Below are 18,301 nucleotides of genomic sequence, written 5' to 3' on the forward strand. Positions count from 1 at the left end.
GGCTCTTGGTGTTCTCCAACAACGGCGGCCGCCCTTTCGGAGCGGCGGAGGCAAGCAAGGCGCCTCCAAAGGTTCCGGCGGCGGATTTTCCACCTATCGTCAAGCGGCCCGTTCGTCGTCACAGGAAGCCTACAGGGGACGAGGCAAGTCGGGCGGACCCCGCCGTCGTCGCCAAGGACAAGGCGGCAAAGCCTCGTCGAAGCAGGACTGAACCGGCCGTGGGGTCGGGCCCCCACCGAAGCACCCCGGTGGGAGGCCGGCTGGCGAGCTTCGTCAGCGTGTGGGAGTCCATCTCCACCGACCGTTGGGTGCTGGACGCCCTGGCCCAGGGTCACGCGCTCGAGTTTCTAAAGAAGTGCCCACGCGTCCCCCCCGTGGCCAGGAAGGAACATCACGTCTCTCAACTTCTCTTGGAGGTAAAGGCGATGCTCAAGAAAGGCGCCATCGAGCTCATCCCAAAGAGGCTTCGGGGCTCCGGAGTTTACTCAAGATACTTCCTCGTGAAGAAGAAGACGGGAGGATGGCGTCCCATCCTGGACCTATGACGACTGAACAAATTCATCAAGGCACAGAAGTTCCGGATGGTCACCCTCCAGCACGTCCTGGGTCAACTGGAGGAGGGCGATTTCCTGTCGTCGTTGGATTTGGAGGATGCCTACTTCCATATCCCCATCCTAAAGGGACACCGAAAGTTTCTCAGATTCGTGGTCCAAGGGCGTCACTACCAGTTCAGAGCCCTTCCCTTTGGATTGAGGTCGGCACCCAGGGTGTTCACCAAGTGCCTCGCACCGGTGGCGGCGCGGCTGCGCCTGGAGGGGATCCACGTCTACCCCTACCTGGACGACTGGCTCATCCGAGCAAAGACAAAGGAGCTCGCCGCGGAGCACACGGCGAGGACCGTCCAACTACTCACAGACCTAGGATTCTCCATAAACTACGCCAAGTCCCACCTGGTGCCCGCTCAAGACGCACTGTTTCTGGGAGCGAAGCTCGACACAGTGGCGCTTCTGGCCTCTCCGTCGGAAGAAAGGACGAGGGCCATCTTGGCCAAGGTACAGCGGATGCTGGTTGCGGATGCGGCCAGGGTGAGGTCCATCAAGTCCCTCCTCGGAATGATGTCTTCTTGCATTTACCTCATCCGCCTGTGCAGGCTTCGGATGCGCCCGTTACAGGAGTTCCTGGACGCTCGCTGGATCCAGACGACGGGCAGCTTCGAGGACAGGATCACACTCGACGAGAGCTTCTGACGAGCGATCCGGTGGTGGGGCACCCGCGCGCATCTGTCGGCAGGCATGGACTTCCAGACCCCGGGCCACCAGAAGACGGTGACCACGGATGCCTCCCTGGAATGGTGGGGAGCGCACACCGAAAATCTGCACACGAGGGGCCTTCGGCTGCCGACGGAGAAGTCCCTCCATATCAATGTCCTGGAACTCGGTGCAGTGTTTTGGGCCCTCAGGTCCTTTCTTCCGTCCCTCAAGGGCAAGGTGGTGAGGATCTTCACCGACAACACCACCACCATGTTCTACATCAGGAAGCAGGGCGGTACCAGATCCCCAGCCCTGTCCAAGGAGGCTCAGGATCTGTGGCATTGGGCCGTCACCCAAGGGATGTTTCTGGTGCCGTTTCATCTGGCAGGGATAAAAAAACACCATCGCCGACTCGCTCAGCAGAGAGCTGCGCTCGTGCCACGAGTGGGAACTACGACAGGATCTTGTGGACCGCCTCTTCCGACGGTGGGGCACACCCCAGATCGATCTGTTCGCGACAGCGACAAACTCCAAGTGCCGGAGGTTCGCCAGCCGGTTTCCCCAGCCGAGGAGCATGGGCGATGCTTTCTCGTTCCCCTGGGAGGGCCTGTTCCTATATGCGTTCCCTCCATTGCCGCTGCTGATCCGGGTCATCAAACAGCTCAAGAGGTCACGGTGCAGGATGATCCTCGTCGCACCTGCGTGGCCGAGGCAGATATGGTTCCCGGACCTTCTGGACTTGTCAGCGTACCTGTCAATCAAGCTGCCAGTGGACACGGATCTTCTCTCCAGGGAAGGAGGCGCCATCCTCCATCACGACCCGAAGTCGCTGAACTTGCAGGCCTGGCTCCTGCAGCGTTAGAGTTTGGAGGTTACGACATACCGGCCGACTGCAGAGAGGTTCTTGCAAAGGCCAGGGCGTCCTCAACTCTTAAATGCTACGGACACAAATGGAAGAGGTTCTCTGTCTGGTGCCACGCACAGAAGATTAACCCTCTACGGATTACGGCTCCTCAAGTACTGCCGTACCTGCTGACGCTGGCCAAGGCTGGACTGGCGCACGCTTCCATCAAGATTCATCTTGCTGCGATCTCCCGATACACCAGAACCACGGGACGGACGTCTTTGTGGTCTCATCGTCTGGTGAAAGAATTCATGAAGGGACTGTTCAGATCGTTCCCGCCGGTGAAGGCCCCGGCCCCGGCGTGGGAGCTCAACGTGGTGCTGACCAAGCTCATGGGACCTCCGTTCGAGCCTCTGCACTCAGCTCCGTTGAAGTTCTTGTCGTGGAAAACAGCGTTTCTTGTGGCCATCACCTCTGCACGACGGGTGGGAGAGATTCAGGCCCTTTCCTGCAAGCCCCCGTACTTGACTTTTCACGACACGAGGGTAGTGCTCAGGACGCACCCCTCCTTCATGCCCAAGGTGCCGTCGGACTTCCACCTCAACAAACCCTTGGTGTTGCCTGTTTTCTTCCAGTCGCCTTCGTCGCCGGCTGAAAGGACTTTGCACTCGCTGGATGTGGCTAGAGCGCTGAAGTTCTACGTGGACCGCACAAAGAGTTTTCGGAAGACGTCACAACTTTTTGTGAACTTTGGACCTGTCAATCGGGGAAAGGCTCTCTCGAAGGCTTCCATTTCCAGATGGCTCTCCGGGTGTATCATGTACTGTCATCGGTTGGCAAACCGACCGCTGCCTGGCCGTCCGAGAGCCCATTCCACCAGAGCGATCGCAGCTACCACGGCGTTCCTATCTGGTGTGCCCTTGCTGGACATCTGCAGGGCTGCTACGTGGAGGTCAACGCACACCTTCACGAAATTCTACTGCGTCGATCGGGATTCCAGGGAGGAGTCCAGGGTCGGCCAAGCAGTGCTGCGCAACCTGTTTGCCTAAGGTGAGCCTGGTGAGGAGGTAAGAATTGCTTAATGTTGAGTTTTGGATGTAATGCTTAATGTTGAGCCTTTGCCACTTCCTGTGGTTGTGCATGTGTGTACTGCTATGTATTCTTTTATTCATGAGCATGTGAATCCATGCCAGACCCCATGCTGGAGAAGGAACAAGTTACTTACCTGTAACTGTTGTTCTCCAGCATGGGTCTGGCATGGATTCACATGCGAACCCTCCCGCCTACCCCTCTGCGGCTCTTCACTTGGTCATACTGCCACTTCACGTGCTACCAAATCTGAAGATGGCTGCCAGAGGCGGGGCTTAGGGAGATGGCAGTCATTGGCTGTGGTCAGTATGACGCAGAGATCAGTGATTGGTTACTACTACGAAAGACAGATCAGAAACGAAACTGATACTGATTTTTCTTTACCGAGGATTCCCAGCCTGACGACGGGGAATATTCATGAGCTTGTGAATCCATGCCAGACCCATGCTGGAGAACAACAGTTACAGGTAAGTAACTTGTTCCTTACTCACCGTAATTACTAGAGTACTCTTAGACCGTAATTCCCTTTCCTCCATACGTCCCACCCGCCTTCCACCGCTAGTATGCCAATGGCTAATATGGATAAGAGTAGCCAGGTATCTGTCCGGTCCTGTATCTTCGTCCGCAGAAGCTGCTGAGCCCCACAGTCCCCCAGAGCTGTGCAGTCAACTACTGGATAAAACAGCAGAAGTCTTAAAAACCCCAAGGGAAAGGGGGAAGTGGAGAAAACAACAAACTGCACAGGTCACTCCTCTTGTAGTCGAGAACCTGCAGAGGATAAAAACAAATTATGTTATTACCTTTCTCACTAGTTACTGTTTCCCACTAATCCCCTTAAGAACCTAAAATACCTGTATTGCCTCCCTGATGAGCTGGAAGGCTTGAATTGAAGTTACTTCAAATTAGATTGATGAAAACTGAAGAAGGCTTCTGAATTACATTATATTTTGGTTTGTTTATCCATGACTTACACATAAAGTTCATGAAATGAAATTGAACTGAATTCAAGTTGCAAGTCTCTTAGCAGGCGAGTATTTAACATTTGTTTTCATCATAAGGCATAGCTTCTTTAACCAGGAAAGTATGAAGTAATTTATAAACAATATAACTTTAAATGTTCTCAATCCCAGTTTCTTAAATTCACATGTAGTGTAAAAAACAGTTACTTAATGAAAGAAGAAAGAAAAAACTTCTTCATTTGAAGTCTTTTAAACGCTTCTACGCATGCATTACAAAGTCACTGTTCCTTTATCTTTACTGAATCTGCGCATGCGTGTAGAAACACTACACAAAGACTCAAAATAAACGGCGAGTGACAGTAATCCCTTGACGCCGTTGAAATTAGTTCTTTTAAAGTGGCACAATATTGAATTGTCAATTACACTTCTTCGCCGCACATGCTCAGATAAACGCTCCCTCTCTGAGCATGTGCAAGTAAATAGCATTAAGACCAAAATGAACCCCAAATGCTTACTTAAAGAAATAGTCTCTTATTGAAAAAACAGTGGGTGTAAAATAGAGTCTGAGTACACTACCACATTGCTCTTAGTCAGATTAACGCTCTCTCTCTCAGAGCATGCGCGAGTGAGTAGCGATTAAACAAAAGAACTTCGTTTGTCGCCGCAACACGCACCACTTGAAATATTCATTACAAGAACAGTTCATGTGGAAAGAAACTGTCGCTGAACATTTTATCAGATTAAGTAAACAATTGTTTTGGATTCCAGTCTTTACTAAAGTTATGAGATTACTTTAAATAGAATTTATCCCAGGATGCAATGTACGTACAAGAACCTATTTACCTAAATATTATAACAGACTGAAAGCGCTTTAGTTGATGACTTCTTGGCTAGAATAAAAATAATTCCAAATAACGGATTGTCTGTCTTTACAGAGTGATTTGAGCGCTGCGCTCGCACCAAATTTCATGTCTTGTTCCCACAAAGATCTATCACCAAACCTGCTTCATTATCTGCTGCAGATTCTTTAAATGTTAGAAACTTAGGCCAAAACTCAGAACTGAATGATACAGGGTTTCCTGTTGAAGGATGAACAATGAAAGGCAGTTTAGAACCTTGGAACTGCTCCCACGTAACCTTTTTTTAAAAAAAATGTTTTTAATAAATTTTATTCAAACCAAACAACAATACAAACCAAACATGCAGTACAATTTATAACAGTTCCATCAAACGCATTTAGTCTTTAGTCACTGCTCCCCCAATCCCACCCCCCTTTATGAGCCTATTTGTTCTTCGCATTCAATATCTGCTTCGTGTGGCAGGGTTTCGCTGCCCTCGGATTCTGTTGGATCCGATACTACTCCAAACATTTCCGCTATCACATTTCCAAGCCATTAGGGAGCCCACTTCTTTCTCCCCACCCATGCTGCTCGTTTCTTGCCATACCATCGTTTCGGTCTCCGCCCATTTCTGTAACTCTTTCCACCATACCTCCACCCGTGGCTTGTGACACTTCTTCCATCCAATGGCAATCCTTCGTTTTGCAAGCACATATGCCAAGTCTTAATTTCCCAACATGTTTAAATTTCCGTGATCTGGGGAACCCTCCCAACAAACAGACCCAGGCCGTATCTATCACGAGCTTGACCCCTTTCTCCGCCAGTTTTTGTGCCACTTCGCCCCAGAAGCGTTCAATTACCGGGCATGACCAAAACATGTGTGCCATGTCAGCGTTCTCCTTGTCGCACTTAAGGCACGTCTGGCGCCCAATGTTTTTAAACTTTGATATCCTCAGAGGGGTCATGTATGCCCTGTGCGTTACATATAGCTGTATTTGTTTTAATCTGGCATTTCTTGACACCTTCTTGTGGTATCCCAGGGCCTGTTCCCACATCCCGTCCTCTATCGGGGCTCCCACCTCAGCTTCCCATTCCAGTCTCAAATGTACCACTTCCTTCCCGACCTTAGTCATCACCATCTCATACAATCTAGAGATCTCATGCCCCCCTCCGATATGTCATATATTGCCCCAATAATAGCATCCGGTTCCTCTGTCAAAATTGTTTCAGGCCACGTTTTCCGAATTTTCTGCACCATTCTGTGGTACGTAACATATTGACCTGTATGTAATCCCGCCTCTGCTCCAAGTCCTTCGAGATCCTTAATGGTCCCCTCTTGCCAAATGTCCCCTGGCGTTACCAACCCCACTGATTCCCAATAGGTCCTGATAATCACCCTCAGCTGCCTATCTCCCCCTGCTAGTGCAACCAACAGTATCTGCGGGGAGCATGGGGATGGGTCCCCCTTCATCCGGCAAGCTCGACGCCACATTTTCCACCCAAGCATCATCATCCCAGGGCGCTCCTTCATTTCTGACTCGGGCAACCAAATAATTTCCTTTAAATAAAAAGGGGTACAGTTCTGCCCAAACAACCTATGTTCAGGGGTCTCTTCATCAGAGAGCCACTTGGCCACATATTGCAGTTGACCCGCTACATAATAGACCTCAGAATTAGGCAGTTTAATACCACCTTTCTCATAGAAGTTCTGCAACTTCCATAGCGCCACTCTGGTCTGGGTGCCATGCCACAGGAAGTCCCTGCACATACTGTTCAGCTTAACAAAGAACTTCTTAGGTATCATATATGGAATGTTGCTAAAATAATGTAAAAGCCTAGGTAGGACCACCATCTTAAGCATTGCCCCCCGTCCCATCATTGCTAGGGGCAACTTCTCGCAAAACTTCATGCATTTCCTGATTTTCTCAATAGCTATCTCAGCGTTACACTTATGTTCCTCTCCTGCCGTTTGGTACACGTCTATCCCAAGGTAGCGGAAATAACTCACTGCCCATGGTATTTGTAGCACCGGCAGCCTTTCTACAGGGGTTCCCATATAGCCACCTGTTAGGCAGAAACCTGTGCAGTTCCCTTTGGGAACACTGCAAAGGATTTAGGACTACAGGTGTTAGCAGTAAACCCACTTGGTAGCAGTCTGTACCACCCAGATTTACCTGGTAGCTGTGGCTGAGCAGTCAGACTTCCCTCAAGAAGAGTTAGGCAGTATGCAAAGTATACACAATAGCACAAGCAAACACTGACCAGAGCTTTGGTATCAAAGAATATAATTATTTATTTAAAAACACACTGTTTGAAACACTCCAGCACTCTTATTGTAAAACACTCTAAACACAGTTGCTATTATAATATATACAACCCTTATTCCTTATCAGACAAGTCTTAGTTAACACCACTTATTTACAGACAGAGGTGAGTGTCTTAACTATAGATGGCACTCCAATAAATTCATGAAGAAGGGAGGGAAAAATACAGAATATTTGAAGATACACCACTCTAAGATTTAGGAACACTTTTAGCAAGGCAGAAGAGCAAAAGTCCCTTGTGAGCCAAAGTCCATAGGTGGGCCCACTCTTAGAGAGAGCAGAGCACAAATGCGCCCAAGATCACACAGTTACACTAGGCTTAGAAAGTCTTGCAGAGAGTTCGAAAAGAGTTTAGAGAGGCTCAGAAAAGTTTAGCCAGGGTGTCCCAAGCTAACCCAGGTTCGAAAGCCGGTGGCTAAATCTACCCCGTACAGTCGGTGGCAAGGGAAGCCAGGCGGAACACGTTACCTTAAGTGGGAAGGATCCTCCAGCGGTGGCAGTTGTTCCTGGCAGCGGGTGCAAGTCTCGTCGTCGTCCAGGGGAAGAGAAGATCTCGACTTGGAGGGAAGAAACCAGCCGCAGAGTTTTCCGGTTAAAGGTATTACCCTATATTTCGCGGTCGTGGTAAAACGTGGTATCTGGTTGCCGGGGTGCTTGGCACAGGCAAGGCGGCCACAAGATACGCCGGGAAGGCGAAAAGACGGTGAAACTGGTTATCCCCACCAGTCAAAGGAAGAAGACTCTCCGGCGGGAGATCTCCTCGGTCGTTGGGAAAAGTGGTGAGACGGTCCAGCAGGGCTCCACCGGTGGTGTCGTCGTGGAAGGCCGACTCAGCTTCTCCCTCGTCGGATTCTTAGGTCCTGTGGCGACTTCTGAAGTTCCAGTCCCCAAAGCCCTGCTTTTATGCAGAAAACCCCCATTCACTCAGCCTAGCTGTCACTCAAACATGCTAAGTGGTGAGCCGACTGGCTCACCACTTGGGCCAATCAGGACGGAGTGCCTAGGCAACTCAGTCCAGGGTGCCTAAATCCCCCTCCACCCCTCCTAAGTACCCCAGACAGAGCGGCACCACTTTGGAGGGCTTCTGCGGAGAAGCCCGCCAAAAAGTGGAACAAAGGGCTCGACTTGAGTTGGAGTCACAGAAGAGAACACAGACGCCATTTTAGAACCGAGTTTTGGCAAAAAATACCAACCGGAGAATTAATAATAATTAAATAAACTGGCGGTATGTTCGAGGCTATCGTAATTAAATAAATAAAGATAGTAGCCTCGAACAATGGGAAAATCCCATAGAGAAATATTCGCGGTTGAATATAAAAAGTAGTATCCACTGCCACCAGCCAAAACTCGATCAGGGGGGGACGGAGACGTGCCCCCTCGACTAACAGACCCCGGGGCAATCGAATTGCCCCAGCCAGTACGTCCACAATATGATGGTTTGTACTGGTTCTGTTCAGAATTCAAGACTAGTAAAGTCAATGGTGACTTTACATGCCCTGGGAGACAGTAGTCAGTCCCAGGGTATGGAGTCTATACTGGGGGGTCACTATGACACCCCTGTGTTACTGCACTGAGGGTGCTGTGTAACACACATCACAAAAACACATGAAGCCCTATGGACTAAAAGACCCCATAGCCCATTTAACACATCTAGAGTCAAAGAAACACACTCAAATCATGCCCAAGAGTGAGGGTAAAAGAGTCTCATGCTTGGCAGGAGAACAAAATAAACCCCAAAAATCCAGCAAAGCTGCTGGGGGACTCACTAGGTTAGGAAATTCAGCCTAAACAGAGAATTCTCCCTAACACCACCCAGCGGGAATATGCTAGATTTTAGGGGGTTCACCGCTATGCCGGACAACCTGGCATAGTTCTCCAACACTTCCAAAATATATTGGAGATTTTCTTCCGGGTATTTCAGATATAATAACAAATCATCTGCATACAAGGATATTAAGTGTCGCTCCCCCCCACCTCAATACCTATCGTATCATATTGTTGCCTAAGGTATATTGCTCGGCTCTAGGGCTAGAATGTAAAGCATCGGGGACCAGGGGATTCCCTGCCTAGTACCTCTGCTAAGTTGCCATCTCTCAGATATCACTGATCCTGTTCGAACTCTGGCCAGCGGCTCACTGTATAACATCTTTGCCCATTTGATATAACCTGGCCCTACTCCATATCCTCCCAGGGCCGCCAACAGCCATGGCCACTTAACTGAGTCGAAAGCTTTAACTGCGTCTAGTGACACAATCGCCATTTTGCCTTTGCTCCTACCCCCCCATTCGACCACCCGGTGGAGTCGCCTGTGGTTGTGAGTTATGTTCCTATTCGGGACATAGCCCGTTTGATCTGGATGAATTAATTTGCCAATCACTCCCTGCAATCTGTTTGCCAGGACAGCTGTCAATATCTTACTGTCCTGGTTCGGCATCGACAAGGGCCTGTAGGAGCCACAACCATGCCCTGATTTATTGGGCTTGGGGAGCGGTACTATAATCGCTTCTCTGAGCGACTCCGCCAACCGTCCCACCTCAAACGCTTCATTAAGCATTTCTGGCATTGGGGGGGAGCACTTCCACCCTATATACTTTATAAAATTCACTAGGGAACCCGTCTGCTCCTGGAGTTTTGCTAGTGGGCAACTGCCTCACAATCTCTTCTAATTCCTCCAAGGTAATTGGTGCATCCAGCTCTTCCCTTTCCTCTTCACTTAACTTGGGCAGTCCTATGTCTTCTAGTATTTCGATTATCTCCTCTTGGCTGCCCCTTTCCCTATCTTCGTATAGCACCCTGTAATACTCCGCAAATTCCTTGTTGACTCCTTCTTGGGTAGCCACTGCCTCGCCATCCTCTCTAGTTATAGTCCTAATCGGGGGTCTAGGGGTTTCGTTCTTGTATAACCATGCTAGGAGCCAGCCCGTTTTATCTCCTCCTGCATGCTGTCTCTCTATGTATTTTTTATAATTGAGGTTGCAGAGCCTTTCCCAGTGTTCCGTCAGTAAGTTGAGTACTAACTCCGTATCCACACCGCCATTTCCCAATGCTCTTTCTAGTTCATCCTCTGCTTTTTGTAGGTCAGCTAGGACCCCACCCTGCAATCCCCTTGACTTAGCTATGGCAACCCCTCGCATCACCACCTTAAAGGCTTCCCATAGTGTACCCGCTGAGTCAACACTACCAGTATTCATCTCAAAATAATTAATAATCTCATCTCTTATATCCTCTCTAAAGACTGGATCTTAAAGCGCCTCTGCACGGAGGCGCCACGTCGGAATCCGCGCCCTCGGGGGGCAATATTGCCATCCGAGGACCAGGGGCGAGTGATCCGAGAGAACCCTCGCCTTATATTCTTTATGGGTACTCTGTCATTACATCTGGAGTGGCGAAGACATAATCAAGTCTTGTGTGCAGCTGCTACGGGGCCGAGTAATGCGAATATTGTCTCTCATTCGGATGTTTTGTTCTCCACACGTCTGCCAAGCCAAAATCATCCAGCAGCCTCTGCAATGCTTTAGCCGCTGGGGTGGGCTTATCAATCTTATCATCTGACCTGTCTACCCTAGGGTTCATTACACAATTGAAATCCCCGCCCCAAATCACTGCACTACCCACACATGTGCTAAGGTTGGTGCACAAGGTTCTGAAGTATGCTGCCGCATTTTGGTTAGGGGCATACGTATTAATAATGCACACTTCTTTATTCTCTATCAGCCCTTTCAATATAACCAACCTCCCGTCTGTCTCCACCACTTCCTCAATTAGCTTAAACGGGACGTGTGGCGCCACCCAGACAAGCACCCCCCTAGCATAGGCAGAGTATGATGAACCCACCACACTCCCTTTCCATTTTTTCCCCACCAGCTCCACTTTCTCCCGCATCAGATGCGTTTCCTGTAACAGTGCAATATCTATCTTTTGCCTTCTCAAATACAGCATGACCTTATTCCTCTTCAAATAACTGTTCAGTCCTCTGGCATTCCACGTTATTATCTTAAGATCCCCCATGGTTCGTTAATATGCTCCTCACTCCCTTCCAACCAGTCCCTCCTACCCACACAACAGATTCCGCACTCTAGTTCTTCCACATAGGCTCCCGTTTAAACTCAAACTACCCACTACAACAAACCACTGCACACCCTCAACAACCTCCCCTCCTTCCCGTTCCCAAACTCTACCCCACTGTACACAACCCTTCCCCTCCCCCCACCCTACCCAACCCCAACAAATGCCCAGCTCCATCCCTGGATCTCAGGCCCACCCACGTCTGGTCTTATCTCGTAACCGAAGAATAGGACCCCGCGGGGTGTCACCGATCTAACAGTGACCTAACTAAATATACTACTAAGGGGTTTAAGGATAGCCTCCCGGAACTCCCATTCAACTGTTCAGGATAGTTGCATCCAACGGAGCTTGCTAGCACATGTTTGCTGCAACCCGTTCCCACACTCTTTATTCACCACTATATTCAAGTCCCAATGTCTTCATCTGATTAGGATTACAACCTCTAACGAATCTTACTAGTGTACATTGCTGCAATACATTTCCCATCAGCTCCATGTAATGCCAAATTCCAGTCCCAATGTCTTATATTATGTCGCCAGGGATGACCCAGCTACACACTACTTATCTTCCGCTGCTCCCGTCTGGACATCCGGTTCCTGAGGGCGACCCTGCATGTCCAGCCAGTCCATAGCGTCCTCTAGCGTCTCAAAGAACAGGATTTTATTCTTATGAAACACTTTCAGTTTGGCCGGGTAAAGCAACATATATCGGAAGCCGGCTTCTCTCAACCTCCTTTTCACCGCCCTAAAGTTCATCCTGCTGCGCTGTACGTGCAAAGTATAGTCCGGGTACGCTGTGATTTTCGCCGGCCCCCTTTCTATCGTTCCTCCCTTCCGGAAGAATTCGAGTATCCTCTCCCGATCCCGATAGTTCAAGATCTTAGCGATCAGCGGCCGCGGGGGGGCTCCCGGGGGCGGTCTTCTTTGTCAAGGCCCTGTGCGCCCTCTCGACAGCAAACCCCTGGGTCAGTGCTCCGCCAGTTATTTCCTGCATGAGCATGGATTCCACGTATTCCGTCAGATTAGGCCCCTCCATTCCTTCAGACAGACCAACAATGCGAATATTATTGCGTCTAGCGCGCCCCTCCGCCTCCTCCGCCCTGTTCTCCAAGTTGCCCACACGCTGCACGAGGGCATGGAGCTCTGATCCGTGGGCGGCGCATGCCGCCGTATTCGGGGCCATCTCCTTTTCCAGGTTTCCAGTGCGCTCCGCCAGCGACCGCACATCTTGTCTCAACAGATTGACTTCCTCCTGGACCGCTCAGATCTTGAGGTTCAAGCCCACTTTCAGTTCATCCATTGCTAAGCCCAGTTTAGTCTCCCAGGCGACTGTCAGGTCTGCGATCGCTGCCAGCACTTCCCGAATCGTGCCCGGTGTCTCCGCTACTGCAGTGGTAGAGTCCATGCTCCTGCCCCCTTCTGTGCCCGGGGGCGACTTGGCGTAAGCCTCCAACGTGGGCTGTTTGCTCTTGGGTCTCACAATTCTGTTAGACATCCTGCTATACTGTTAGCGTGTATGCCAGCGGCGCCCCCCTTGTGCGAGAGTCCACGTGGCACCAGGCCACTCTTGGCGTGCCTGGGGTCGTTTCCACGGTGCACGGATGTGCCCTTAGTGCTCTCCCCACATCTGGAATGGGCTGTGTCCTCCCATGTACCTGTGCTTCCGCAGTGTAAAGTGTGCCGAGGCCGGTCCAGGTCCCGCCTCCTCCAGGTCCGCAGACGTGTTCTAGCACCACTGGCCTGACTGGTGCTGACCTTGGCTCTGTATTGCCCCACTTCGTAATAATGGGTGCTCCCAGAGCTCAGTTATTTCGGGGGCAGTATGTTCTTCAAGGCCTGTATGAGGCCTATATGCATGATTCCAGCACTGCAGGGCGCCCAGAACGTTCATCCAACTTTGTGGCCAAAATGTAACTAATGTCTCCCCTGCGCTTCCCAGTGCCTCGCGCAGGGGGGCTGCAATCTGATGCGTTTCACGGGGTTTCCTCCGCCCCTCTCCTTCAATATTGCACGGCCCCTCCGCCTCCGGGTCCCCGAGGCCTCTCAGCCCTCCGCCGGGGGATTAGCTTGCCCTAGGGGGCTAACGAGTGGAGTTAGCCTGCATTCACGGCGATGGGATCTGCACCGTCGCCTTGCGGAGCGCCCAGCTCCTGTCGTGCTACTCGGCGCTGGCCGGGGACCGGCCCTTTGCCCCTACAATGACCCAATCGGCCCCTCTACAGCTGTAGCCCCAGTGATACCAGCGAGCTCAGCGCGAGCTGCCCCCCGGCACTGTGCATGCCGTAGGAGATGCCACCACGGCCATCCGCCGTCCGTCGTCCTCTGACAGCGGCGCAGTTCGCGGCCATCCGCCAACCAAGCAAACGCCAGAGCTCCTCGTTTCGGCCGGACAGGCCACTCCGCAGCTTCCCCGCTCAGAGCACACACGGCTGGCCCCCGCACAGATCACCCAGCCGCAGCAGGTCCTCTCCCGATGCCATCCGCCGCCACTCGCCGCCGCACTGTGTGATGGTCAGTTTATGACCCTTTGTTGGGAGTCCGCCATTTTGGCCGTCTCCACTCGTCGGGTGCCCGTCTTTCTTTTCTTGGCCACAGCTCCTCTCTCGGTCATCCGATCAGCCTCGCACATCAATCATCAGAGACTCTGGAGCTTCGCATGTCACAGGGCGTGCTGCCAGTCCATCTTGTCGTCCGCTTTCCGCATGTATTAACAGGATCGATGTTGAATCTACGGGAGCTCCGGAGAAGTGCAACCCTTCACGTAGCCATCTAGCCACACCCTGCTCCCACGTAACCTTATCTTCCAATCACCTTGAAACACCTTGGTAACCAATCAGATCCCTGCTTGATTCTCTGCTTGATTCCCTCCTTCCTTCCCTCCATGCTGGATTGGGACACTCTCCCTCTGGTAAAAGATAGTTAAGGAATAAACATCAAATAACACAGAAAACAATTTAAACTTAAAAGGGGAAAGAAAAAGAAAAGGAACCCTAGGAAAACCTGACAGTATCAAAGCGTCAGATGTGTTCAAAGGGGACTGAGGTGAGGTGCTGGTGGGTGGGGCCTCGCATGGCATTCCCATGCCGAGGCTGCGCCTCCGCGCGCTTTACTAAATTTACAGGGGGAAGCTCAATTTTTCACTGCCAAAGGTTCCGGTACCCTCTCCTTGTTGGGGAACGCCCATAGGGATGGAGAAAAGGGGACTATTGCCTATGAGTACTCTAGTCCCTAGGGTTAGTAACTTTTATTTTGAATGCTTACAAAAAGGGTTCTCACTTGGCACCTTGAGTAAGTCTAGAAAGGGAAACCCGCCTGTGACAACAAGCCATTAAATATTCAGGCACCAGGGAAAGCTCATCCTCAGAAGAGGATGAATACTGTGTCCCTCCTGACGGAATCACCACATTCCCTTGACAGCCTTCTGCTCTTATGTGATCCTCCCTCTTAATACCACCTCCCGGGTTAGGATGAGAGAACGGATGCCTTTCCCTGGCCACATGGGAGGAGACTTTAGGCTGGGATTCTGTGATGACTCTATAGGATTCATCACACACCCCTAGGGGGAATATTGGGTAGTGGCCTCACCTCCCTAACCTCATAGGGTAAGCCCCCCCCATAGGGAGAAGTGACGGAATTTCATGAATCATCACAGTGGGCACTCGCACTGTTCACTGGAGAGATGAGCATACCTTGAGGCCAGTGCAAGCACTAGGCAAGGTTAGGCGCTTTCCTATAAGAATCTCTAAGAGCGGTAAATGCTGTGCCGCCGACGGCAGCAATGAGCACTTTTTGTAATACTTTTTGTTTAATACATTAACTATTTCCCCATCCGGCGGCCATCCCTCAGTCTCGGTGCCGCAACACTGAGCAGTCAGCACTCTATGCAGCAGCCTGCAGGCGCTGGCTTATGGGCTTGGTAGGCGGCTCTATACCGTGCACAGGGTCTCACACCCGCATATTGTTTGCAAGCACCGCAATGCACATGCCCTCGGCTCGTGCAAATGTTCTTCTGTCCAGGTCAGGACAAAACCAGTTGTCAGGTGGCCCTGGTGGCAGCCTGCCTGCTACCAGCGCTACTGCCACAGAGGCCCTCGCCGCCCAGCCACACCAAGACAGCAGCGAGCACAGTCAGTACTGTAGATTCACTGACGGAATGAGGGCACACAGCAGGCCGGTGGCAAAGATAGAGCCGGAGGACCGGGTCGGAGGAGAGGACACTGTCATTGTGTGTGATCACTGTGATTTGTTGATCATTTTCTTAATGTATTGAAGCTGCAACTTGCACTTTATTGTGCCGATTCATTATGATGAATGTTGATTGCTTAGTATGTAATTTTATTCCTATAGTTGCAGTATTTGTGTTTTGAGAACATGTCATTCTAAGTTAGCAGGATAGCTATATTTTAGCATCGCATTACATGATTTGAATGTCATACAAGATTCATATAGGTTATAGTTTATGCATTATATAAATGGATGAAATATATTTAATTACTAAGTGTTTTAACAGATGCCAAATAATGTTCACCAAAGAAAGTGTGCTGCATCATAGTACAACAGAGAAATAAAGTAAAATATTGTTTCTCTTACAGTTTTTGTGTGAATTGCAAAATAGTAACTGATACATATGCTTGGTACTTCCTTATTGCAAGCTTCAATTAGGTTCTGCTTCTCTTCTAGGGTTTCCTCTGACCTGAAATACAGGAAGCAACCATGGGGTTTGATTAGGGCAATGATCGAGAAAAACGGCTGGAGTGGACTGGAGGACTACTTCAGACAATTAGGTGAGCAAGACCTCTTCTGCAATCACTGGATCTAGCTTAAAATGATTGTGTGGATTCCTACTTCTGATTTCCAAAATATTATCATAATTAGCAGCAAAGGCTTACTAATTAACTTTCCATACTGCATATATACATATCTATGGGTTGAGGTTCGGCTTTATGGATGACTCATGTGGTGAAAAGGGGTGAGTGATCAGCTTCTCTTCAGCATCTTCCAGGCATTGCTGTTTTTTTATTTTTTTTTCGTTTTATTCACATTTCTTAATATAACAAACAGGCTCATTGTGAGTACAGATTTAACACCTTGATCAAACCCTAGAACCCAACCCCTTGCCACCCCCCCCCCCCTCCGGTAAATTGTTCAATCAAAACTTTAACCACGGGAGTTTTCATATGTCCACTTCCTCTCTGTGCCTGGGAGTTGAACTATATGTTCACATCTGTGTTGGCTGTGTTGTGTCTGCTGCCCCCCGGGCCGTAGGTCGCACAGTTCTCCTTGGATACCACTCATTCCGATTCCCACCCTTCCCACACCAGAGTGTCCGCATGGTGTCAATGCGCGTCCCAACCCCATGCCTGATGGACACCGTACCAGTTTGCTTGGAAAGTGCCGGACTCATTATTGACCATAGCCGTCAGTTTGTCCATGAGGAACATGTTCTTTAGTTTTTCCAACCAATCCTCCTTGGAGGGGGTCTCCGGGCTCTTCCATCTCTGCGCCACGGCCACCCTACCCGCCCGCAGCATTGTTGCCCACATTCTTGGGTACCTATATATTTCCGCCTCCTCCGGGGGGAGGCCCAACAGCATCGTCAATGGGTTTTGTGGGAGTAGTTCTTCGGTGACCTCTGCAATCCATCCCCTTACGCTCTCCCAAAACTTCTGAACCCTTGGGCAGTACCACCACATGTGACCCCTCGTTCCCACCTGGCCGCATCCCCTTGGACATCTGGGTGAGACCCCTGGGAACATCTTTGACAATTTCAATGGGTCCCTATGCCATCCCTGCAGGATCTTGAAATTGTGCTCCATATCTGGCATAGGTTCCCATAGAATGCTATTTTGAATATCCTGGACCATGCGTCCTCTGAGAGGGCTTCCCCAGCCAGGTCATTCCAAAATTTGCTAAATCCCCTCCTCCTCTCTAAGTTGTTGGTGTTCAATATTGTGTACATCTTGGACACTGCCCCCTTCCTTGTTGTCGCCGTGTCCAATAGTTTTTCAAAGGGGGGTCAGCTGTCTCCGTAGGCTCTGGCCCCATGACTGGTCGCAGAGATTGCCCTTTAGGTGCAGGTATTCGAAAACTGAGAGTGACCCCCGCCCAAGAGCCCCGCTCATATCCTCGTATTTGAGGAACTCGCCCTCTTTGAACATTTGCCCCGCCCACTCCATCCCCAGGTGTGACCAAGATTGGGCATTCCTGAACCCCCTGCTACCGAGTCTGAGTGGGTGACCCCAGAGTGAGGATATCGGGGAGAGCCATGAAGTGAGGTATGCGGTCGGGGGCCCCTCTTTCCAAATCGACCAGAGTACTCCGAAGGTTGGATGGGCTTTCAGTCTGCGCTGGATGAACTTGCGCGGCATCCACAGAAGGTCACGTACTTTCAGAGGGTGGGCGTCCATATCTTCTAGGTAGGACCAGTAGGTACCCATCCCCTCTTTCGTGTGTTTCAGAAGAACGCACAACTGGGCGGCCCGGTAATAGAGAAGAAAGTCTGGTAGCCCGAAACCCCCCCCTCTTCCCTGGGTAGAGTTAGAGTAGCTCTCCCTATCCTCGGGGTCCTCCCCTGCCATATGAACTCTCGCACTACCCTCTGTAGATCCTGAAACGTTTGGTCGGGGACCCCAGATCGGAGTGCTGTAAAGAGGTACAGCAATCTCGTAGGATATTCATTATTACCGCCGTCATGCACCTGTACCAGGACAGGATCATCCCACCCCATCTCCTCAGGTCCGATATAATCCCTGCCATTACGGGGCCATAGTTAGTTGGGGCCAGCTTTGAAAGGTCCCTGGTGAGGAGAACACCCAAATATCAGATGGAGTCTTTCCCCACTACAATCCCCTTATACCTGTCCAAGGGATCCAGCCTCTGGTCCCGAGCCCTCATAGGGAGTAGCACTGACTTTGACGTGTTTATTTTTAACC

At 50.5% G+C, this 18,301-nt stretch overlaps 1 protein-coding gene across 4 annotated transcripts in view; it reads left to right on the top strand.

Annotated features, from left to right (window-relative positions):
• GRAMD1C (GRAM domain containing 1C) overlaps positions 1–18,301 on the top strand; it is a 2,017,351-nt gene that overhangs the window by 1,642,006 nt on the left and 357,044 nt on the right. For all 4 annotated transcript variants that reach the window (XM_069635887.1, XM_069635884.1, XM_069635886.1 and 1 more), the window contains one exon: positions 16,050–16,153. In XM_069635887.1, the coding sequence (XP_069491988.1) occupies positions 16,050–16,153 (104 nt within the window). The remainder of the gene's footprint in view (positions 1–16,049; positions 16,154–18,301) is intronic.

The sequence above is a fragment of the Ambystoma mexicanum genome, chromosome 7p (assembly GCF_040938575.1).
Source record: "Ambystoma mexicanum isolate Mex_15411 chromosome 7p, UKY_AmexF1_1, whole genome shotgun sequence".
Taxonomy (NCBI): Eukaryota; Metazoa; Chordata; class Amphibia; order Caudata; family Ambystomatidae; genus Ambystoma; species Ambystoma mexicanum.